The sequence below is a fragment of the Arthrobotrys flagrans genome (genome assembly GCF_004000055.1).
Source record: "Arthrobotrys flagrans strain CBS H-5679 chromosome Unknown unitig_9, whole genome shotgun sequence".
In the NCBI taxonomy this organism is placed as follows: Eukaryota; Fungi; Ascomycota; class Orbiliomycetes; order Orbiliales; family Orbiliaceae; genus Arthrobotrys; species Arthrobotrys flagrans.
The window spans coordinates 2,342,557-2,365,290 of NW_027137551.1; the positions used below are offsets into that span (position 1 = coordinate 2,342,557).

At 46.7% G+C, this 22,734-nt stretch overlaps 7 protein-coding genes across 7 annotated transcripts; 4 read left to right on the plus strand and 3 right to left on the minus strand.

Moving 5' to 3' along the window:
- Positions 1 to 1,166, plus strand: DFL_006032 (uncharacterized protein; the record flags this gene model as incomplete). The annotated part of the gene is made up of 4 exons (XM_067635380.1): positions 1 to 108; positions 326 to 459; positions 565 to 683; positions 781 to 1,166. 4 exons carry the CDS (start codon positions 1 to 3, stop codon positions 1,164 to 1,166), a joined length of 747 nt encoding a protein of 248 aa, XP_067489815.1.
- Positions 1,167 to 2,096: 930 nt separating this feature from the next.
- On the minus strand, positions 2,097 to 2,914 carry DFL_006033 (60S ribosomal protein uL29; the record flags this gene model as incomplete). Its single annotated transcript, XM_067635381.1, has 4 exons — positions 2,097 to 2,102; positions 2,200 to 2,425; positions 2,679 to 2,815; positions 2,912 to 2,914. The coding sequence occupies 4 exons, from the start codon at positions 2,912 to 2,914 to the stop codon at positions 2,097 to 2,099; spliced, it is 372 nt and encodes a 123-aa protein (XP_067489816.1).
- A 561-nt stretch (positions 2,915 to 3,475) lies between these two features.
- On the plus strand, positions 3,476 to 4,272 carry DFL_006034 (uncharacterized protein; the record flags this gene model as incomplete). Its single annotated transcript, XM_067635382.1, has 3 exons — positions 3,476 to 3,535; positions 3,603 to 3,710; positions 3,769 to 4,272. 3 exons carry the CDS (start codon positions 3,476 to 3,478, stop codon positions 4,270 to 4,272), a joined length of 672 nt encoding a protein of 223 aa, XP_067489817.1.
- A 678-nt stretch (positions 4,273 to 4,950) lies between these two features.
- DFL_006035 (uncharacterized protein) lies at positions 4,951 to 8,274 on the minus strand (the record flags this gene model as incomplete). The annotated part of the gene is made up of 7 exons (XM_067635383.1): positions 4,951 to 6,214; positions 6,270 to 6,593; positions 6,648 to 7,030; positions 7,085 to 7,226; positions 7,292 to 7,770; positions 7,827 to 7,929; positions 8,243 to 8,274. 7 exons carry the CDS (start codon positions 8,272 to 8,274, stop codon positions 4,951 to 4,953), a joined length of 2,727 nt encoding a protein of 908 aa, XP_067489818.1.
- Positions 8,275 to 10,316: 2,042 nt separating this feature from the next.
- DFL_006036 (uncharacterized protein) lies at positions 10,317 to 13,512 on the plus strand (the record flags this gene model as incomplete). The annotated part of the gene is made up of 2 exons (XM_067635384.1): positions 10,317 to 10,792; positions 11,163 to 13,512. 2 exons carry the CDS (start codon positions 10,317 to 10,319, stop codon positions 13,510 to 13,512), a joined length of 2,826 nt encoding a protein of 941 aa, XP_067489819.1.
- Positions 13,513 to 15,791: 2,279 nt separating this feature from the next.
- Positions 15,792 to 20,772, minus strand: DFL_006037 (uncharacterized protein; the record flags this gene model as incomplete). Its single annotated transcript, XM_067635385.1, has 19 exons — positions 15,792 to 15,931; positions 16,006 to 16,662; positions 16,716 to 16,854; positions 16,917 to 17,235; positions 17,297 to 17,423; positions 17,581 to 17,707; positions 17,923 to 17,939; positions 18,032 to 18,078; positions 18,217 to 18,340; positions 18,406 to 18,651; positions 18,706 to 19,070; positions 19,136 to 19,171; positions 19,235 to 19,535; positions 19,612 to 19,825; positions 19,915 to 20,138; positions 20,214 to 20,280; positions 20,391 to 20,467; positions 20,543 to 20,560; positions 20,655 to 20,772. 19 exons carry the CDS (start codon positions 20,770 to 20,772, stop codon positions 15,792 to 15,794), a joined length of 3,363 nt encoding a protein of 1,120 aa, XP_067489820.1.
- A 1,343-nt stretch (positions 20,773 to 22,115) lies between these two features.
- DFL_006038 (uncharacterized protein) lies at positions 22,116 to 22,579 on the plus strand (the record flags this gene model as incomplete). Its single annotated transcript, XM_067635386.1, has 3 exons — positions 22,116 to 22,218; positions 22,331 to 22,436; positions 22,525 to 22,579. 3 exons carry the CDS (start codon positions 22,116 to 22,118, stop codon positions 22,577 to 22,579), a joined length of 264 nt encoding a protein of 87 aa, XP_067489821.1.
- Positions 22,580 to 22,734: the final 155 nt, after the last annotated feature.

Below are 22,734 nucleotides of genomic sequence, written 5' to 3' on the forward strand. Positions count from 1 at the left end.
ATGCCGCCTCGAAAGTCGGATGCTGCCAAAGCTGCCCAGGCGGGAGCACCAGACCCAGCAAGTACCGATGACGACAAACCAAAGGGTAGAGGTAGAACCAGCGTTGATGTGAGTTATATATTCCCATATATCCATTTCACTCCTTCCCTTTTCCTATCATTTCCCATAGGAAGAGAGAAAGAAAGAGAGTTCCGGCGTCAGTTTTCCAGATAAAAAAATCAAATGCGCGCGGTTTCGAAATTTCGAATAACCCCGGTACGTGTGTGTGTGCGTGTGTACACGATTTTGCTGACCACCTTTTCACGAGGTCCCTCGAGGCTATTAGGACAACACACTCCCCAAAACTATCGTCACGAGGCTGGCGAAGGGTAATGTGCCGTCGAACACTCAGATCCAGAAAGATGCTGTTACCGCGTTATCGAGGAGTGCCACGGTTTTTATCAATTACCTTGCGAGCATGTACGCGATATCCATATACCTATCTACCTCTAAATTTTTGATATCATTTTTCCCAAGGTAAGGTTGGGGGGTATGATTTATATTAACGTTCTTTTTGATAAACAGGGCAAACGATATTACGAAGATGAATAATAGGAAAACAATCATGCCGGATCATGTAATTGAAGCGCTTGATCATATTGAGTTCCCCGGGCTGAGGGAGCGGTTGGAAGGTGAACTGAAAAGTATGTATAAATAATTTTGCATTTGATTTTTTCTTGGATGTTGAACGTTGTATTACTTTTTGATAATGCATGACTGACAATTGAGGGATTGAAATAGTATTTAATGAGGCTCAAGCAAATAAAAGGAAGAAAGCGAAGGACAAAAAGCTAGAGGATACCACAGCAGATCCAATGTCCGAGGATGAATCTGCGAGACCGGTGAAAAGACAACGGAAATCCCTAGCAAACCAAAAGGACGACGAAGACGACGGTGGCGTAACAGAAGGTAATATCCTTGAAGATGGTAGTCAAGAAGAAGAAGAGGAAGAGGGAGGTGAGGAAGAGGATGGTGAGGAATCTGGTGAGGAATCTAGTGAAGGGGGAGAAAGCGGGGATGAAGAACAAGAAGATGGGATGGAGGATACGGTTGAAGATATAGATCGGGACGACATGGAGCAAGATGAAGATGACGAGGCTTTGGATGATGGAAGTGATAGTGATTAAATCTGTTACCCGGCTGTCAGGTCTTCCCCAATGACTTATTATTTTGGGGTAGATTGAAGCTTAAAGGATAGACTGTATTTTAGCATCTGTTTTTTTACCTTGGCACTTTAGAACTCGGGAACTTGATACTCGAATTAGTCGATGGGTTGTACTGTTTTATTCTTTCATTCTCGGAAATATTTCGTTCCCTTTGTTTCTTGAACAATTTCACAATGCCTTGGAGCTCATGGGTCCGCAGAGGATGCCATAAAGCCAATCCTAAGTTCGGCTAGCTAGTATACAGTTAACTGGTCTCGCAGTTGACCGGAACATGTTAACAAGCACCCTGACAGGGTCCTCCGGCGCGCTTTCCCCACAGTTTCAAATCCTATCCCCCCGTCATTCCTAGAACACGGGCATGTATTGTAAAAAAAGAGCCCTTTGGGAATTCGCAACTTTTCATCACACTGTATTGGATTTCATCACTTTCTAAAGAATCTAAATACAGGCTGCTAATTTTGGTTTTAATGAGCAAGCGTATGAATTGAGGTTATGGTATTCGTAGGAGTGTGATGGATAGGATGATTCTTTTCGACGACGGATTTATTTCGGATTTTGAGACGGAGTGGTATATGAAGAGTAAGGCTTATGGAGAGAGACAGAAACCACCGTCGTCGGGAAGGCCGGGGACATCTGTGATTGGAAGAAGGTCGTATGAATTCGTGACAGCAAAAGGAGGATGCAGCGGGGGAAAGAACAGTTGGATCCCATGGATGTGAAATTATACACAAAAAAAGAGAAGAAAAAGGCCCGGTGAATAAAGAGGATGGATTATAAAAGAGAAGCAGTTGACGACGGAAAAAGCGTATATAGGAAAAACACCCCCGTATCAAAACTTTTCAAAGTTTAATACAGAAATTAACGGACTCCGAGAAAAATGCAAAAAGGAATTTAGGCCTGGAGAAGGAAAATCGGGTTAGTATATGATTGAATATCAAATGGACATCGCTAGGCCCGCAAGATGGGACAGCATATCGGGATAGTTGAGTCGTACCCTAATGGCATATATTCTCTGAGGGAAATGCTTTTCCTTCTTCTTCTGCTTCTCAGTCTTTAACGAAGACTCGTGCTGGGTAAGGCGTCTTCGGATGGCCCTGGTCTGCTTTGGTCGAAGGTCCAATGGGACATACTTCTTCTTTTCGTAGAAAAGGCGGAGTTGATGTCTCTGGGTGGCATTGACGACGGTCATAACACGAGCGATCGACTTGCGAACATCGTGACTATTATCCGAAAGTAGAGAGTCAGCATCCTAGCTCAATGCAGTAGTTGCAACCCCATTCCATATCATCCAACATATCCCCATATATCATCCCATCCTTGAAGAGCTTTGATAGTAGCTCAATTTGCATCAAATTGAACAGTATTGAAGCTGCTTCAAGCTCGTATTCGCCTTATTCCAAATCCCATCCTGACACGCCTCCAGGTTTCCTCCGACAAAAACCGCCAATCATTGAATCGGATTTGTACACATACATCTTGGTAAGCTTCGAGCTGGCACCACCGGCGATCTTTTGGACTTTGAGAGCGGCAAGCTCAGTCTTCAGCTCCTCGAGCTGCTTGGCCAAGTCGGCCTTGGACTTGCTCCAGAGTTGGGCGGTCTTGACACCAGGCTATATTATCACCACAAAAAAAAGATCCGTCAGCCGTCTCTGTTCCATCCTTCTAAACGTAAAACCGACAGCACTGTCGAAGAGATAGTATCGTACCATTTTGTCGGATTTGAAGGGAGGTCGTAGAGGGTATGGGAGGTCGGAGATGGTCGAAAGGGCTGGTGTCGTGTGTCGTCGACGAATTCGATAATCGAGCAAAAAGTGGGAATATTGAGGTTTGGTTTTGAAGATTCTGTAAACTTTTTTTCGATTGGCGGCACGAGCCTTGTTTGCCGTCGTGAAAACTGCCTTTTACGGAATTAGCCTTAGGGCTTGACCTAACAGAGCCAACAGATACAAGATCACGTGAGGAGATCGAGACGTCAGGTCAACACATCAACACAGAGACGCGGCGGTGGTCATCCCCTGTTTCAAGAGCCCGGGATCCGCCGCCTTACATCCCATCGAGTTGCCTCTCGTCTACGCACGTGGTTCAGTGTCGTCCCAAGGATAGTCCGACCCTCTCTTGCTTGCGGCCCCGGATTTATTACGTACTCCCCGACTCCGTTCGTCGGCATACAAATCCCCGGATCCTGACCTGGAGTCGCAAGATCCAAATCATCATCACCATCATTTATCCTTTGAGCTCGGTAGTACGCCCTTTGCGACATCTTCCGAGCTATGGCGACAACCACCGGATGGGCACAGCTGCGGCAGCAAGCTAGGTCGCTAGAAACTCAGGTATTTTAATCCTTTTCTATGTGTTTGCTTCGGAACCCGGCCGGTTGTGCTAACCCCTCCTCTCCAGACAGACAACCTCTTTCAAACATATTCATCCTTCACATCCAATCCGTCAAAGAAGCCGTCTGAGGATGAAATACGGATAGAAGCTCAGCTACAAGATCTCCTTACGAGGGTACTTCACCTTGCTTATACCATCGTCTCTGAATATCAAATACTAATCCAATCTCCAGCGAGATGCCGTCGTCGCTTCCCTCTCCCGAACGCTCGACTCAGACTCAGCCGCCGGCTCATCCGCTACCAAACTCCAGAACGTCCTTCGACACAAAGAAATCCTTTCAGATCATCGCAAAGAATACCAACGTCTAAAAACCGCAATCACACAGGCTCGCAATCATACAAACCTCCTCAGCTCTGTTCGAGACGACATCAACCAGTACCGAACATCTACAAATGTAACAAATGAGGCGGAGTACCGTCTCGAAGAGCGTGATGCAATTGAACGTTCGCATGGGATGGCGGATACAGTACTCGCTACCGCTTATGCTGTTAACCAGGAATTCGGACAGCAGCATTTGCAGTTAGCGAGTATAAATCGGAGAATTAAGGGAGCTGCTATGCAGATTCCTGGAATTAATACCTTGATCGGGAAGATAAATACACGGAAGAAGAGAGACAGTGTCATTCTGGCTTGTCTGATCTCGTTTTGCTTTTTAATGCTGCTCTGGATTCGGTAATTGAGATAGCGAGGGCGTATTCGGCTGTAACAAAAGAAAAAGGCGGGATAATAAATCGTGGGTGTGAATTTTTCCTCATAGGCTACGGCATGTTTTGGAAACGATAGCTCTTTTTTGTTTCGTCTTATATTTGAAGTTTCGTTGTTTTCCCCTTCTGCCTGGTTTTGTTGAAGCTTGGTTTTAGTCGCTTTCATATATCGCAAAATGCCGGCGTTGGGACAGGGATTGTTAATTGAAGATATCGTACTCCATCTCTGTTCGTGATTTTATTAATAACATTTGTCTAATACATTCAGTTTTATCTCCATGTTTAATTCAGCTAAAAAACCATATACTACATGTTTGTTCTTCGTCTCTAAATCACATTAGGCATTGTGGGCTAAGATGTAGGAAACAGCTTGGGTACGGGTATCGTCTTGCGTAAAAGTCATCTCTCGTAACGCCGGTACAATATGCAGAGTTTGAAATGCAGAAAATGCTATGCAAGGGTGTGAATCGTTTGTAAGGCGCACGACGATGTTGCGGGCTGATGTAGTACGAAATCAACTAAAAGAATGCCATGTAGGTAAGAAAGGAGAGAAAGAAAATACAAACTTTAGATGCTATGCATTTTTCTGTACGAAATGGAGTAAACGGAGCGGTGAACGGAGCGATGGTTAACAAGGGCTGGAAGGGGGTTCAGTAATCATTCCAGCCAAGAGACTTATAGATATCCGTGTCGTCGTTTCCGAAGTCATCTTCGATATTTCGGACAACGAGGCGGCGGTTGACTGGAGTTCCTGGCTTTGGTTTTTGTAATGGGGATGAAGTAATGGCATCCCCTTCGTCGATTTGGAGCAAGGAGGATCGAAGCTTGCTCGAAATACTAGGCTTTGTAGGCGTTTCTGCGACGGAGCTCGTGATAGAGTTCATAAAACCTTTAGCTAGGAGGTTATCCGTAGAAGTTCTAAAAGGGTTACTTGGGGTATTAGAGATAAATGCGTTTGGTTTGCTGTTAGGTCCTGGATTGAGGCTCTCCATAAACGTCCTCTTGGGGCGCATTGGTGTAGCGGAGATGCAAAGTGGTGAAGATTGAAGAACATTGAGTCGTTGGGCGTCATGTTGATGAAGAACGGTTCGAGAATGGCCGTCCATGCGAGGGGCCTTAGACGGTGTAGCTTGGACCTCGTCACGCTCTTCACTATTTCGTTTGGCACCCCGGACCGTAGACTGTGGGACGATCTGGCTCGAAGGTGGGATAGGATCTTCCTCTTCCGTGATTGCCCCTGGGACATTATGTTTTCGTTCCAAAAGTTTAAGAGTCCTAGTGTTCTTCCTTGGGGTAGCGGCAACTTGGACGGTATTAGTTGCAACCGGGATTCGAATCGTTTTCTTTGGTTTTCTTCCTGTGATTTTCATTCGCTGGGCACTCGCGGAAACCATCTCTTCGGCGACCGCTAATCTGTTTGGCTTCGCGATATTCTTTATGGCGTCCTTGAGCTGAGATTCATCGTCACCTTCGGTCTTGCGTCTCTTTGCTCGCGGAGCCATTTCCACAACTCTTCTTTCTGCCGTTTTCTTCGTGTTGGTAATCCCGCCTCTAAAAGAAGTTTTCATAGCCTCCTTATCCTGTGATACCTGTGCAGCAAAGTCGAAGGTGGTATCTTGACTTTCTCCGTGCAGAGAGGCTGAGAAAGATGACTCCGCTCGTTCAAGTTGAGGTCGCCCGGCAGGTGCGGTCAAAGATCGCGATAACGCAGGTCGGCTACCATAAACGGACTTTGAGAACAGAGAAGGGTCTTCCATGGTATCCGGCGTTGCATATTGCGATTCAATCTGGCTTACATCTAGCTGAGTTTTCTCGTCTTCTATTGCCAGATCATGTTCCTTTCTGGGTTGCTTGATCTTTCCGGTACACTTGCATCGGATGTCCTCACAGAGACTCGGGAGCCGAGAGGAGTAGCTAAGATATCAAGTTAGCTTAGAACACACAGTAGGTCAAGATTGATGGTACTGACAATGCCAAAACAATTTCAATGCAAAAGTGCTTGAGACGGTCTTTCGCATCCTTTGGTTTCGGCTGAGAACTCTTTGGTTCCTCGCCAGTGCCGATCGAGTGCCAAATGCAAAGCCTATCGACGAGAAGGTCTAGAAGAACTAAGAGGTCCATTTTCTTCTTCCTCTTCTTCTTTTCTCTGCTGTCTCCTTGTTCGGTCTTCTCCCTTCGTCTTCTCCTTCGGTCTGCTGCTTTCTTCAACTTTTCGTATTCTTTCATCTTTTCTTCAGAGAGATTAGCCTTGATGGCTAAAATTTCGAGAATGACAATGACTTGCAATTCGGTTCTAATAGTAATAATGTTAGCGCGGATACCTAGGGTAATGGTGTATGACACTTACTCTCGGGTTCGGAGCTCCGTAGTGCACTTTTGTAGATGGATGTCCTCTTGCTCAAGGGAGCGGATCGGGCCATCATCGTCCGACAAAGATTTCAACCACTTAAGAACGTATTTAATTTCGTTGTCTCTTAGGCACTTGGGTGGGACGATTGCGGATTCAAGTTGATCATTAGTCATCTGATCGGTTGCGCCGCTCTGAACACGTCTCGCATTCGAAACCTCACGAATACCAGCACGGTATTTCTCGTCGCATTCTTCGACCGACATCACCATGTTCTCCAAGCAAAGAAGGAGGTCAAGGCGTGAGGCTGGTGATTCATCATTTGTCGGAAAGAGGACACGGGCTCGCGATAAAGAGGTTTTCGGGAAATATTGGAGGGAACTCTATTTCGAAGAATTAGCTGGTATCATGGCTAGGACTATACATAGATGGCTCACCTTTGAAGTATAGAGTAGGGAGTAGTACTGCTGTCTAAGCCGAGCTAGTCCGAACTCGGGTGTCGAATCCTTATCAGTAGGAGGGGCGGCTGGTGGAAGAGGAGCAATCTTCGGTGTCAAGGCTGGCTTGGCCTTAGCAATACTAAACAGATATGTCAGCGTTAAATATACCACCTTAAAACCCCACATACGCACACTATGACGTACGTCAGCGACTTGGTGGCCGTTAAGACCTTATCTAGGTTCAGCTGTCTAGATCCCGGAGTTACATGAACTCCCTGTAGAGCATTTACAAGAATGCTCTGGTCCACATTGGACTCCTCCCACCATTCCTCTGGTTCCGACTCAGCACCCTCATCATCTAATTCAGTAGGTTTCCACCATTTCCCAATTTCTTTCTTGAGGTGGGCCGCCATAGTTTTGACCGGTCCCACGTTGACATGATTAGACAAACGAAACAGAGTATAGACTCCGCTTCTAGGGTGGCCTACTCTCTGTATTGCTGCTAGCTGACGAGAGTTCTCGTATTTGACGATGAGAATAACATCTTCGGCGTTGAGGGCGGGGATGTCGGCATTGAATAATCTCGAATTGGTTTTAGAATTGGCCCAATCAATGCTAATGCTGTCGCGTGGGAGTATTTCAACAGGTTTGACATTAACCTTCTCCCCGAAATCAGATTCCGGCTACGGGATTGTATTAGCATGCTGGTAGTCCAGGTTTCAGGAAGGAAGGGTTATACCTCGATTGTAAATGGTGGTGGTAGGTGTACTGGTAGACCGTCGTCTGCTCTTCGTCGTTTTCGAAGAGATGAAGCAGGGCCAGCAGGGCCTTTCTTAAGTTGCCTTTGAGTCGAGAAGGTAAAGGCATCAAGGGGGGTATGGTGTTTTTGGGAGGGTCATCCATCGATAGCGCCTGCAGTGACTTGTGAGACCAGTATTTGTGAAAATGTGAGATGAATTGGCTTGTAATGTAGCTGCTCAAATCGTTTGGTGATGAGGTGGTGTTGAGGTGATGTGAGGGAGCTGCAGGGGCAGTGGAGGGGCACAATTGCTTGCACAACAACGCGTTAAGCGTTCAAGCTTTCTGTGCGACACAACGCGTTGTGATACCCCTGCATCTACATTCCAATCGGGAAATCATGCATGTTGATGTTACCCATAAAAGGAAATATATTCGCTGGCAAACATCTTTGGAACCTCCTACAACACATCCCCGACAAATCTATCCCACAGGAATAAATTTCACTTGAATTGTAAACTTCCGCGGTACATTCTTGCTCATGCTTCGATCAAATATCCCAAGCAATCACAAATTCACAAGCTTTTAACCAAGGTGGAACGTCTTCACCGCAGCGAGACGGCCTCACGCCATCGACAGACCCAGGCGGTTCGAATTCTGACCCTGGCGTGGCTGGCCCAAGATCATTGGCCAGTACACATGGTGCACAAACTCGCTTCCAGAAGATGAGAAAGAGTTTGACGCCTGCGGGTCACATGCAGGCAGCGTTTTGACCATTGCACAGCCTGCAGCATCGAAGCCACGTTCGGATTTCGCGAAAGATGTCAACTCGGTTCCCCTTGTTCAACGGGAACACTATCACAGCAGGTTGAGTTTCAGAAAATGTGATAGCGACCCAGGTACCAGGCCTGTGCATGCACATTACACATGCACGAGGAATACGAAGAACAAGACGGCAGGCGCTCATTCGGGGCACAGACCAGTTTTGTCGCTGACTGAACCGCGCAGTTCCATTTCTGCCGACCAAATTGCGTGCACATCCAGAGCGCTAGCTTTGCAGAGGAACAATTGCCCATCGATACCGATCCACTAATAATCTTGTCGATGCCATTTTACTCATGCTAATGCGCCATCAGCATGTCCCTTCTTCTTCTTGATGAGACAAGGCAAGAGTTCGTCATGTCTGAGCTCGGAAGAGTTCGCCACCGAAAATCCCAGCTTGATCGGTAATTCTCCAGACCCAACGAGAAAGTCTTTCGAGCTGACCTTGTCCATGATGCTGGTCACAGATGCTTGGTGATTCGTCAGATTGAGGTAAGGCCTTGAGGTCCAGGGTGTGGCACCCTGCCAATCTTTGGAGCTTTCTCATTAGCGTCCTTAACCGCCAATCAAATATCCCCCTTTTTCTTCAGTATGCTTTGACATTCCCCCACAGAATTGCCTGCTCCACAGCGCTAGCCACCACGATACCCAAGCCATGTGTGCTCACTTCTTGACCTGTTCGGATTGAGCAGGTAGTTCCATATGGATATCGGGAGCTATCTATTCTAACTGTTCCGTTTCATGCTTTTTTTTTTTCTCTCCCATCCGGTTGCTAAAATTTCCCAAAAGGGCTCTGTTTCCCTATTATTTTGTTTCTCTTCCTTCTCTTCGCAATTGCAGACATTAGATAACTTGACTCCTGACCATCGACTACTCGTTTAATTTTAATGCGCTTTTCATTTGTCCATTTCTATTTTCGCTTCAACTCAACCGAGCAGGTCTTGCTAAACTTTCTGGATATTAGTTTGCTTGGTTTAGGCTCTTTTACTGCCTGTTCTGTATACGAACCAATAGAAACTTTGATTGGGTGGCAGGCATCCACGCCAATATCCGGGCTTCTAAACAAGGGCTTCCTCTGTTGAACCCTCTCCTCTTTAACAGACCTCAAAAAACAGTTGAGTTTCTATCATCTAGCATCATTGTCGTCGTTTTAAGTTCGGTCTATCCTTTGATAATTGCCTCTTATCAGTTTATTGGTTGGCTTGGACAACCACCCCTGGATCACGCTCGCGCCGCTGTCACATTTGAGACTGGGAGGGTCCACATCCAACCCATCTTCATCACTACCTGTATCTTTGTTTGGGGGTTGTTTAATTTCCCAGAGGATTGTGAGTGAGAGTGTGCGAGCGATACGGCAAATTGAGACGAACTCCTTTTCAACCCAATCCGAACGAGCCATCGCCTCTCTACTTTCGATTGCCTGGCTTTGGCACACTTTCACCTCCAGTCATCCCACACTCTCAGATGCCAGTGTTGGTGTAAAGGCGTGGTGGGCGCCTAAACATCATTCGAATTGCAGCCTCTAGCGCTTTGCGCCCTGTCGGCCGTTTCGAGGAAGAGGGCAAATAATCGATTGAGTCTTCCAATTTCAGTAACAAGTTCAGGAGCAGCCGGAACACATCCATCTCATTGTTATCAGTATCAAAAGAGACATTCCACCTCGGCAATCATGGAAAGCCCTTTGCGAAGATCGATTATTGATACTTCGCTGTTCCCTCAACCCCCATCGAGGAACCGTCCTGCGATTGCTTCTTTCGGTTCTCCTGCTCCCGGTGCTGCTTCTGGCTATCGCACACCGACTCAATCTTTCTTTCGTCAATCCACCTCCTCCACCTCTTCCTCTGCCCCATACAGCCCTCCCCGTCATTCCAAAGAGCGTTCATTCTCTACGGCCACAGGCCATTCTAAGACTTCATCGTCAGACTCTCGTTCACATTTGACGTCCCTTTCTTCTCGTTCTTCCCTTTATTCTGAAGATAACGATTTTGATTCAATTGATTCTAAGATCAAATCGCCATTGACCATTGCGACGAGTATTACGAGTTCTGCCGAAGGTCCAGTTGACCCTTATTTCAAGATCCACCATCATTCAGCACCTCCCAAATCGCCTGTTCTCGAGCTCTTCCGTAGCCAGTTAGCCGATAAGTGAGTTTGTTACTTTCTTTCTTTCTTTCTCTCGCTTTCGTTTCGTCTATGATATATTGTCGTTTTAAAAATACATTTGCAGTGATCATCTGCGTCGTTTAATTAACAAGCGCAATGCGAATCTGCAAAGTAATCGATGATAGCGTTACCGAAGTCCGTCCCCGGCCTATATATATATACACATAGAATCCCGCTATATTTTATAAGTCGGGGGGGAATTCATGGTATTCAAGACACTGCGTGTTTCCAGTGTGACGTTGGGCAGCATGTTTGCGACAAAAATTGTCTCCCAGCCTCAAACACATCTTCACTTCATTTGACGTTTCCTGTCGAAACTAACCAGCATTTAATTTGTTTGCAACATTATCAGATCAGCATCCACAACCAACAATCGGTGGAGCCTCGACCTGTTCAGCGCTCCCTTGCATGCATCCAGGCCTGGTTCCCCACGCCGGCACCCTCTCCAACAGAATTTATCCAGTTCCGACATTGACGTCGACTCCCCCCGAAACAATAAGTCTGAAACGCAAAGGGGTTCGGTTGTGGCCACTGATGCGATAAATACCCGTCCTGCAGAACAAAAGCATACAAGAGCCTATCCTTCCATATCAAGCCTCATAGAAGAACCTCTAGGACGATTGTCAAGAGCGTTCAGCATGCCTCATGTCGTCACGCAGCAGGCGCCTGGCCTGCCAAACCAAAGCATGCTCAACAGGAGCAATTCAACGAATACTGAATCATCATTCAATCCACGAACACCTGCAAGAACAAAAACAGGATTTGGTAGCCTGTTCGGATGGGTAGCATCAAATTCACCGACAGAAAGGCCAGTTTCGCTGGCCGAACAGAGGATGTCCAAAGTACCCAGCAACATCGACGTGACGTTAGCTAATTCCCAACCGTCGCATCCTAAGAGAACCGACTCTGGTATCTCGCTACCGCCAAGAACACCGATGTCAGTGGAAGAAATTCTCGAGGAGGAGTTACGGGCACTTACAGCAGAATTAGCCTCTTCGATACGAAGAGAGGTTGAACTGGAGGATTTGGTGGAGACTCTGCAATCAACAGCTGAGTCTCAGGGAAAGTTGAGCCCCGGATTTTCAAAACGAACAAGCGATTATTTCTCAGACGCCGGAACAGGCTCAGGTTACGATTACGACTTACCTTCGAAGGAACAACTCGACTACGACCGTGTCGTTCGAAAGAGCGAGCAGGTGCAGGCACAGATCCGCCTCGAACTAACACAGAAGATCCAGGAAGAACGCCAACGACGGAAAGGTGTCGAGCTACAGGTCAGAGAGTTGGAAGAGAGGGTTGGAAATGTCGAATTAGGTGGCCTACGCCCACCTTCGCCCGGCCGAGTCCGTGACCTTGAGGTCGCCCTCGATGATGCCCGGCGAAAATTGTCAGAGGAACGAAATCTTAAGGCCAATTTCGAAGATTTGGTTACGGCTATCAAGGATGAACTAACCGGCTACCGCAATGAACGCGACAACCTCCGCGATGAGATTGTCCCTCACCTCAGAGCACGAGTTGAAGGATTGGAAGCCGAACTTGCTGAATCCCAAAAGAACCCCTACGATGCGACCAAAATGCAACAGGAAATCGATGACCTTCGTGGAAAGTACACTGCTCTCGTGGAGTCCAATCGCCAAATGCAACAAGAGAAACCACTCCCGGTCGAGCCATTTGTCGTCAACACACCACCTCAGCCAGCCACGCCCGTGAACACAACATTTAAGGAAAAGGATTCTTTGGTGGAACAGATCAAGGAAATTAAGCTGCAGCGAGATGCCCTCCAAGATGGTTTGCGAAATCTTCGACTAAGAAACGAACTAGAGAACAAGAAGGCACTTCATCGCATTCGCACATTAGAATGGGAAAGGGACCGTGCTCTGCGACCCAGTTTCCGCAGGATGCGCAGGAACAAGGAAATCGCAGCTTTCAAGAACCAAGTCGAGCGGCTAAGGCACCGTGCCGAAAACGCTATCGATTCCAAATATGTTTGCGAAAGAAACCTCACGTCTCTTAGACTGGATTTGGACCGTTTAGATCAGGGGATGGAAGAGCTGAGGGAACTTCTCAAAACTCAAGATACATTGGCACGTCAAGTTGAGGAACTCCAAGAATCATGCAAGCAGCTCGTTGCCGAGTGCGAAGAAGATGCCGAGCTTGAGCAGTTTGCTGCCGAATTGAGGTTCCGATCTGTCAGCAACGCCATGCTCCGAAAGCGCCTGGTTGATGCTATCGAACGAGGAGATCAAGATCGCTTGATGGCAAACACTAAGATTAATACCCTCTGCGAATTGCTCAAGTCGATGGAGGAGAAGATCGGCGAGGCCCAACAGGATCTTGAAGGTGTTTCCTCCGAACGCGAACAAGAGGCCAAGGATCTAAAGGAGGCTAAAGGAGTACCCCGGCTCCGTCGAGTTGACGAACAAGCCGCCATGGATGCCCAACCGAATTCTGCAATCATCGCCGCTAAGGAACCTAGAATCAACCGTGACAGCAGGGGCAAGGATACCCGGCTCTACATCCTCCAACACCGCATCGAACAACTCGAGAAGACTATCACGAACACGGACATCGAAATGGAGGACCTTGAGTCTCGTCTTAACATGACGTTACTGGAAGCGTCCGAACTTCGAACCGAAACCGAACAGTCTTCAGAGCATCTCATCAGCCTACGATCCAAATTATCCAGTCTCCAATCCCGATAATCCATCCAACTGTCGCTTCTTCACCGTTGTCGATTAGCGAGTTTTGCTTCATTTCAACTTCATTTTTACATTTTACACTTGCAGCGCTCTGAACCATGAGAATACGAATCTTCTTGCTTCGATCGCACAACTTTTCACCGGTCCCGCTTTCTTGCAAGCATTTCTTTTTTTATATACTTATTCACAGCTTCTTTAACGGCGGCTTCTGGCAAACTCTCCATGGTACCTCCCCATTTCTTATCAGCACTTCGATAGCTGCCTCCGCTTCTCCGCCATTCCTTTTGCCTTAAGTATTTTCAACATACACTTCAAATTTTTTTTAATTCTCTTGTTTTTATATTCAGCATTATGGGGAGTTTTACCTTTTTTTTTTTTTAACCTTTTTTTTCATTTCTTTGTTCCGATACCTGATAGAACACTTCCTTAACCTTTTTTTACACTTCCTTTTTTACATTCCGGCTTGGTGCATTTGATCGTTAGTCCACATTTTCTTTTTGCCTGTCCACAGATTGTATGATACGGTGGTCGTTGTTCTTCTTACCCTGCACAGCATTCTCATCGATCCAATGGGTCACGATGCATGGCATAGCTTTCTAATTCTATTAGGTGCTCGATTCTGTACATTTCTTGGTCGCGCCTCCAATCCCTCCTTTTGCATTTTTCTTTAAGCTTTTTCTTCCTCTCACAATCTGTAATATTAGTTCTAATCGTTGGTAGTCGGACCAAAAAACCCTCCTATGAGAGAAGGGGGGTAAAACATCTACACAACAACCACAAGGCTTTTCGATGCAAGGGCGCATAGCAACAAAGATATCATCCAAATCAAACAAATATTTTCCAAAGCAAGCCAAAGTCCTATGTAGCTCCTCTGGTAATTTGATGGCCATGTAACGTTCTGAGGTTGCTATGCGAAGGAGGAACCCTATAGCCTACGGTATACGGAGTGCGGGAAGCCCAAAGCCTCCTCCGCGTGGTTTTGGAATGCTTACTGTGCAGAAGGATACTTCCGGTCCCACGGGATGGCTTCAATAATACTACACAAAATAATAATTTTGATAAACTTTCCTCTTAGTCTTGTTCAAAGCTAGTCGGTAGTAGCATCGATGGCTTTATCAAGAATCTTGGACGAATTATTCCGTTGGTGCCTCGTACACGACCATTCCTTCATCGGAATTTGTTATATCCGTCCAGGGTGTTATTTAAATTTAAACAATAAAAAAACACCCCACACCATTCTCCCGTCCTTTTTGAGCATGCGACCCCGAAGCTAAAATTATTGGCTCCCCCCTTTGAAAATGGGAAATTTTCAATTATAAAGAATTTAACAAAAAGAAAAAGAAAAGAAAAGAAATTTAGTAATGTTTTCGAAAATCGATCATGAACGATACCTTTTCGCATGTCCTGTGTGGAGTACCTATCAAAAAATACGGGATGCTCAAGATCGAACTCCGTAAACCTAAGTTTGCAAGATATCAGCAAATCGAGTCAAAAAGGGGACCAAGCGTCTCCATCGGCCTCTGCCGTAAAACGGACACGAGATACTCGAGCAAACTCGCCAAAAAATTCGGGTATCCAAGTTTCAGTCCTTCTGCAATATGAAAATTCCTTAATTTCGTTTGAGAATATATGTCAAAGCGTTCGTCTGATCCGCAATGTACGGGGGAGGTCGATTGATAAGAAACCATGTCAAAATAAAATCGAATTGCGATTGATCGGCGCGAACCGTGGGGTTGACCGGGTACTGGGGGGTTTATTTACCCGTGGGCATATCCCGTCGTCGTGCATATACATATGTAATTGTCGAAATGCCAAATATCAAAAGTCGGTTCTGCCCGTTTCCGTTGTTCGTATTGATAGGAGGGAGATCCCCATCCTGAAATTCCATTTATCAATTTATTCCACCCTCCCGAAGGTCGCTTTCACAATATATTAATTAGTATTCAACGGGAAAGAATTCGGACGAAAATGTCGCATCGAAATCAATTGCGCAAGTGCCGTTCTCCCCATCCCCATGATTTAATACGAAGGACAAAATGCATGTAATATCGCGAATAATAATATCCGCTTCCTCTATTACCTCTTTAAGGGAGCATAGTAATGGTGCGATAGTATACAAAGGCTCTCGCATTAATAATGAAAAAGAATCAGCCCATCCCAGTAAAAAAAACCATAGTTTAAAAAACAAGAACAGAATAGTAAAGGAAAAACACCTAAGAAAAATAAAGAGCACAGTACACCTTTTAGTTCTATAGTGGTGTATGATATATTATATTATTACTTCAAATCTTCGATTCTCGAGCTCGTGGCTCGAAGTATCTTGGGCTGATGGTCATCGTCGAGGGCCAGGCGTCTTTGTACTCCTCGACCTTCTTGCCCCAGATCTTTACCTGACGGTAAAGATATTCCGAGGCAATCTCAGCTATATAGAAAAGAATCGAATGTTAGTACATTCAACCGTGCGGTAACTGAGATAAGTCGGCGAATGTAACATACCAGCCTCCTTCGGTTTCTCCTGTGGGACTAAATGCCCACAATCCTTGATGATGTGCATCTCGCAAGGCTTCGGGGTAACCTCCATCTTGAGTTCATTGTTATTTCCCCAGTTAATGACACTCGTCTCCCCCTGGATGTAACAAACTGGGACTTTCATCTGGTCCAACAATGCAAACATTTCCTTGGGATCCTTTCGATCCTGTTGACTAGTCCTCCAGAACGTGAAGACCTCTTGGTGCTTCGTAGTCGTCAAAGTGACCGCATTGGCACCGCCCTCGACTTTAGACGGGTCCGGGTAGATCGCAGTTGGGACCTTTCGAAGACCGTATTTCATGTGGAGGTCTAAGACGACGGGATCCCAACATTGATAGAATGGGCGAGACCGGAAGAACTTCGTGGCGTCTTCAATGGAAGGCCAGATATCACGGCGTTTGGCAGACATTGCGGCCGGATTTGCGGATGCTGGGAATGCCGCCTCCGGGGCAATGACCGGATCGACACCAATGACACAGGTGAACAGAGTTGGATGCATGTGCGAAGCACGGAAGAGCTGGGCTCCTCCCATCGAGTGACCGATACCCGCGATCGGCTGGACAATGTCCTTAGGGAACTGCATAATCAGCGATAAGACATCGCGCGAGTGGTCGAACCAGCCGACTGTTCGTATAATTAGCATATAAGGTGCTACCAAAGTAGTATAAACTACTAACCATCGCCACCGAGCTTCTTCTCATTCAAAACCCCAGATTCTCCTTGATTATGCATGTCTGCAATCCAAATGTTCCTCAACTTGGCCCCACGCTTCTCATAGTCTTCAAGCAGGTACTCGAAGAATGGTTCATAGAGTTCCTATATCCCAACATTAGCAATCAATCCATGTATAGAAAGGATAGACATGTATGTAGGACAACCTTATGAAATCCATTCGCATGCGCCACAATCAAAGTCAAATCCCCAGCCTTCGGCTCTGGATTATTAACAGGCTTATACTGATTAACCATCAACTCCAACCTATCATCATCCGTCCAGGTACCCCTGGGATGCTCTCGGATAGGAAAAGCAGGGATTACGTGCTTCTCGGCCTTGAACAACCCCTTGGCCGTCGTATACGAACGACGACTCATCAATAGATCCGACATCTTTGCGAACGGTCCTTTGGCCCCAGAGGTAGTGGTAACAGTGTATTTATACCTAACGATACCGCTACAACGCAGATGAAGGCGTTGCGTACTGTTGTATTTTCCAAAAGAGAAGTTAGAAACCTTGGTGGTAGTTGTTGACCGGTGCAGACCTCGAACGATGTTTTCGGTATGCTGTTGATGACGGATGTTGATGGAGTTGTTGACAGGTGAGTAGGACCCCAGACGACGGGACGGGTGAAGAAGAGGAATCAATCGCCTGGCTGATGAACATAACATCTGGGGTAAAATAAAAAGAAGCGCTCAGTTAGTCCCAGGGACCGTACGTATGTTTACGCCCATGTCTGTTGCCGACCAGTTAAGCCGAGGCATTTTCCCGAACTAGAAAGCCAACACGCCCCGGCAACTGAGCTTAAGAGGAAGCGGAAGGACTTACTGCGGGCCAGAGATGCAATGGGTGGTGTCTGTATATCAATTGCGAGCTTCTGTACAAGACGAGGAGAATCGGTGAGGTGAGGAGGGTTTGGAGAAGAGGGTGAAGTTGCGATGCTCGACTTCAACAACTGGCATTTTATACTAATATGTTTCAATTTTACACGTCCCTCCAACACCAATGCAGGGGAATTAACATTTTAACGGATACAGTCACCAGAATTACTACCCATCCAGGTAGGCAAGTGGGCATCTGATTGTAGATTATCAATTGTTCAGAATAATACACATCTCTATACACCTAGAATGCTCACGGCCAAAAGACAAATGCAAAAGGTAAAATCACATCCCTAACAGCTCTAGCTGAAATGCACATGCGCGCACGAGTCTCAGTCAATGCCCCGTCTAACCGTCGGTTTCCCAACCGGCACAGCCGTTCGTCTATCACGGCTCACCGGCATGCTTGAGAACGTCCAATCCCATAGATGCCCGTAGACCGAGTCTAGTAAACCATATCACAAAAGCCCGAAATTAGCTGCCGTCCTTTTTTTTTTTTAACAACTTACGTAATACCCCGCCTCCCCACGCCGTCGGTCCGAAGTATTCTCTTTGGGGTAATAGGTGGTTTGGGTTTTCTTACCGGTTATCAAGTTCGTATGCTTCCCATGAAGCACATTTTGTCAGGTATTCGTTTATTGCTTTCGATTCTTTGACACCGGATTCATTCCATACGACCACTGCTATTTCGTAGTGTGTTGAGGGGACTGTGTGCGATATATCAGCATCGATTCTAAACTGCCATATAAAATTGTGAGAATGCTGTACTTACGGACCCAGTTCTCCTCCTTGAGCTTCGGTTTATCAACCGAAACTACCTCTTTCTCAAATATTTCTTTGGCTTTTGCGTATTCACCTTGATGCCGTGCTATCACGCCCTTCAAGAATGACTGTACCACCTTTTCGTCAAGTTCTGTAATGCATGACTTGGGCTTCTCTCCCTCCTCCGCAGGCGGCTGCCATTCCAAATTCTTGAGAGATAGTGCAATCAATTCGTCGTTCATTCGAGTAAACCCGTCTATCGGAATCATTAGCCCCAAATCGATTGAAAACGAGAGAGAACCCCACGTACTCCACATATAAATCATCTCTTCCAAAGGACTAACCCCCACCGCCTCCGCCAAAGTACACTTCCTCTCCTTCGCAAACCTCTGCCACTTCTTTACTTTCCTATCCGTAAACGTCTCCAGTGGCAATGCTCTCGCCATAAACTTCTTCTTACCCAGATGGGTAGCAACTTTTAAGAATAATTCTTCGGCCTTCTTTGCCCATTCTTCGGATTTTTTGGTGTTTCCCTCGATGACGGAGGAACGGTAGAGCTCAACGTAGCAGCTACCTGCTATGTAGCAGTACATGGCGTCCGACCAGCTGTTCAGGTCTACGAGGTGAAGGAACGTTTGGGCGGCCTTTTCGTAGTGGTGGAGGCACATGAGGTTCCTATTATATCCAGTTAGATAGCTCGTTCGTTCGAATTCTTCGAAAGAAAGAAATAGTATACTCACAATGCCTTCTCGAACACACATATCGCTTCGATTTGCCTGGACGGATACACCCCAATTAGCCCCTCCCAAAAGAATAAAACCGAGAAGAGAAAGCCATACTTCATCTGCGGCTTCCTCTCAAACTCCAACAATTCAATCGCCTTCTCCACCTCCTTCTTCTGCGTGCACAACCTCGCCTCCTCCAACACCCACATCGGACTATCTCCATACTTGTCCCTATATGCGAACAATAATTTCTCACACTTCTCCCGCGGCATGCCACCTTTTGCTGGGTCCGTTTCTACTATATCGCAGAACTGAAGCATTTGGTAGTATACCAATAGAATCATCGCCGCGAGGGCACCGTGGGAGTTCATCATCTCTGCGGATTCCCAAAGGTGTTCGAGGCCCTTTCTTCGGTCTATTATATTTCGGAAAGTATCCGTCAGTCGGAGCTTAGAATGGGGAGTGGTTGGGAAATAAACGGAGTACGTTACCCCCATGGAATCCCAAAATGGACAGCAACCTCGACATCGCCGGCGGGATCATCCCAATGAACAACAATAGCGTTCCATAACATAAGTTCCCACCGCTTTCGATGTACTCATCCACCGCATTCTTAAACTCCGGCTCGCCTTTCCCCTCAGCATGACTACCACCACCAGGAACTGCCAAAAGCCTCCTCTCCTCATCCCCCAAACTCCCAGTAGTCTTGGTGGTCTCAACAGTAACCGTACTCCCCCAACAGAGGCAGCAGCGAGAAGTCTTTTAGCTTTAACATCCTCGATACTCCTACTAACCCCTTCTAGCGTCTTGAACGCATTTCTCATTTTATAAAACGACTTCATGGCTTCCACGATTGATTCCGATAGTACACCAATTACGGCAGACATTAACTGGGATTCGGCGGTTGCGAGTGCAAATTCGGTACCGGCAGGGTAGGAGGATGTGCTCCGCGGGGAACGGGTTGCGTGCCGTTGTGCGGTGTAGGCTGCCGTTTCGGCGGCGGCGAGGGAGTCGGATGCTTTTCCCCCGTTCCCACGTTAATATGGACTTCTATACTCTATGCTAGGAGGTGCATGCGTGCTTTGGGACGGACCTTCTTTCATAACTGCCTGTTCGAAGCCTGCGGCCGATCGTATGAAACCTACAGCACCTTGGCCCAGCTGTAGTCATTCCCCACCGTATCGGTTAGCCCATCCCTCCCCTCGATCGTAGACCGAACTAAAATATAATACATATTCACGAAAAGAAGAAGGAGAAGGGGATCGCAAACCTTATGCCAAAGAGACCCCCCGGCCTCCAACTCTGCTTCCGCAGCCTCCAGATTATCATTCATGACATGGTCCATCGCTAAAGCAAATCATATTAACCCATCTTATCCACACATGCAGCATAAACGTGTGGGATTTTGGATATGGTGTGTACCTCTCATAACCAGGATGACTAAAATAGGCCCGAAATCAGATTAGCTGAATATTATCACTATTTTATATTGTTAATCGTAAAATCATCGGAAAAGATGAAGAAAAAGACGTACTTTCGGCTTGTTCGTCCAATCCGTTCAGGGATATCGAAGATCCGGTGTCCCTGGTTAATGCGGGTGCGGGTGCGGGCGATGCGGCCCTGCTGCCTGAGAACCAGCCGCCTTTGAACATCTTGACCGTTTCCCTTTTCCCTTTTTAAGAAATTTCCGTAGCCGAGTCGATAATACCTTTTTCGAATAGGTAAAAAACGACAAGTAGGATCGAAGCTCCGAAACCGTGGGTAATCAGCTCTTGAATATCGGATGAAATCCGATCCCGTCAAGCTGCAGCTGAGAATGGAGCTTTAAAAAAGGACCCTCTTCGAATCCCCCACTCTCGGTTCTTTATATTCCCTTCTTTTCTATTCTGTCGAGAGGGGAATAAAAAAAAAGCTTCAAGGATCCGGACTTAATTCCTTTGCATTGGATGCTATCTCGCCTGCGATCTTCTATGCTCGTTAAATATCTGCCACCGCCCCAGGCCAGACTGTCTGCAAGGCACTCTCCCGTTTCGCGTCAATGTCCGCGGCCTCGTTCCTTTTTTTTCTTAGGTTAAAGTGTTGGATTTTTTGTGAGATGGTCGTCCCGCGGAAATTCGAGTTTAATCGTTAACGTTCCTTCGCTCTGATGCCATGGGCATTCCTTTACGACTTTCGCTTTCGAACCCTTAAACCTTTAACAGCAGGTGATATATCTACAGTTAAGCAATAATTCCCATCTCCTCCTATGGGAGATAATAGTTAGAGTCGAAAGGAAGAAAATGATAATTCGTGGACCAGCAAGATCAGGTACGTCCGGTATTTAAACGTCTAGCGGAACGAGGCGGCGGCGGCAGGGGGATCTTATTCCCTTAAGAGCTTTAAGCTTAAAAGAGATATCAAATTCTCAAGAAGTGCCTCATACTTTTGATTCATAACATGCACACGAACGGCCGTGCTGTGCAAGTCAGTCTACCGGTCCGCCTGGGTGCTTAGACCGGTGCTAGCCAGTGAACCCAGGGCCATGCGACATGGACACGGCCAGGGAGTGGGGAAAACGTGTAAAATCCAAGCTTCGCAAATAAAAATGTAATTTTGTTAGAGTACAATTGGAAACAAAGCCGGCGCTACATAACTCCTTCCTAAGAAATCGAATATCGGAACTCACGGTCGGCCGGCCGTTGAAGCCGCAGTTTAGCTTATGCGTACCAAGTAAGCAATCTAATGTCAGAAGAGCCAGTGTTTTAACGCCGGAAACGCCCGGCACCAAACACTCCCCGACATTCGTTCACATTAAGCGAACACAAAAAACGCCAAGAAAATACATAGCTCATAGCTTCCCCTTCTTGCCTCATCACACAAGACCTTTACACCGCCATCAACCCTCACGCGTCCCTCCCCCTCCACCAATAACCCCGATAACTCCACATCATCCGGGAAAACGTATATACCACCCCAGCCACCTCCTACCCTTCATCTTCCGTAGTCACTAAAAAAGATGTCATCCAAACCCGTCGCAAAACCCGAGGAGACGAAGGAACCGAAGGCTATCAAAAAGGTTCTGGACGAGGATGATGAATTCGAAGATTTTCCTGCTGAAGGTCGGTCTTCCTTCTCCTCCCTGTCTGAATACCATTACCTACCTACCTACGATTCCGTCGGAATGAACGAAAGAGAGACAAGGGAGCTGACGTAGTCTTTATGATACCACAGAATGGGAAGAAGACGAAACCGAAGTCCCCGGCGGCGGAAAACCAAATCTATGGGAAGAAAGCTGGGATGACGATGATTTGAGCGAAGACTTTTCGAAGCAGTTGAAGTTCGTCCCACCTCCCTTCGCTTGCTACCCTGATTACCACGGTTGCCGGTTTATATATGCATATACTCGTACTGACGATTCGCCACAGGGAAGAACTGAAAAAGGTCGAAGCGCAAAAAGCCGGCTCCGAGACGCAACGGTAGCTACGTTCGTGTTAATGGGGATGGTGTCTTCCTCCGTGCGAACCGCTGTACTTCCCGCCGTTGAACAACCAACCACTCCAAACAAAGCTGGGATTCCTCGCTATATTATTCGTGGAAAGGATTCGAATGGGGGGAAACCGGGGATGGATTGAACC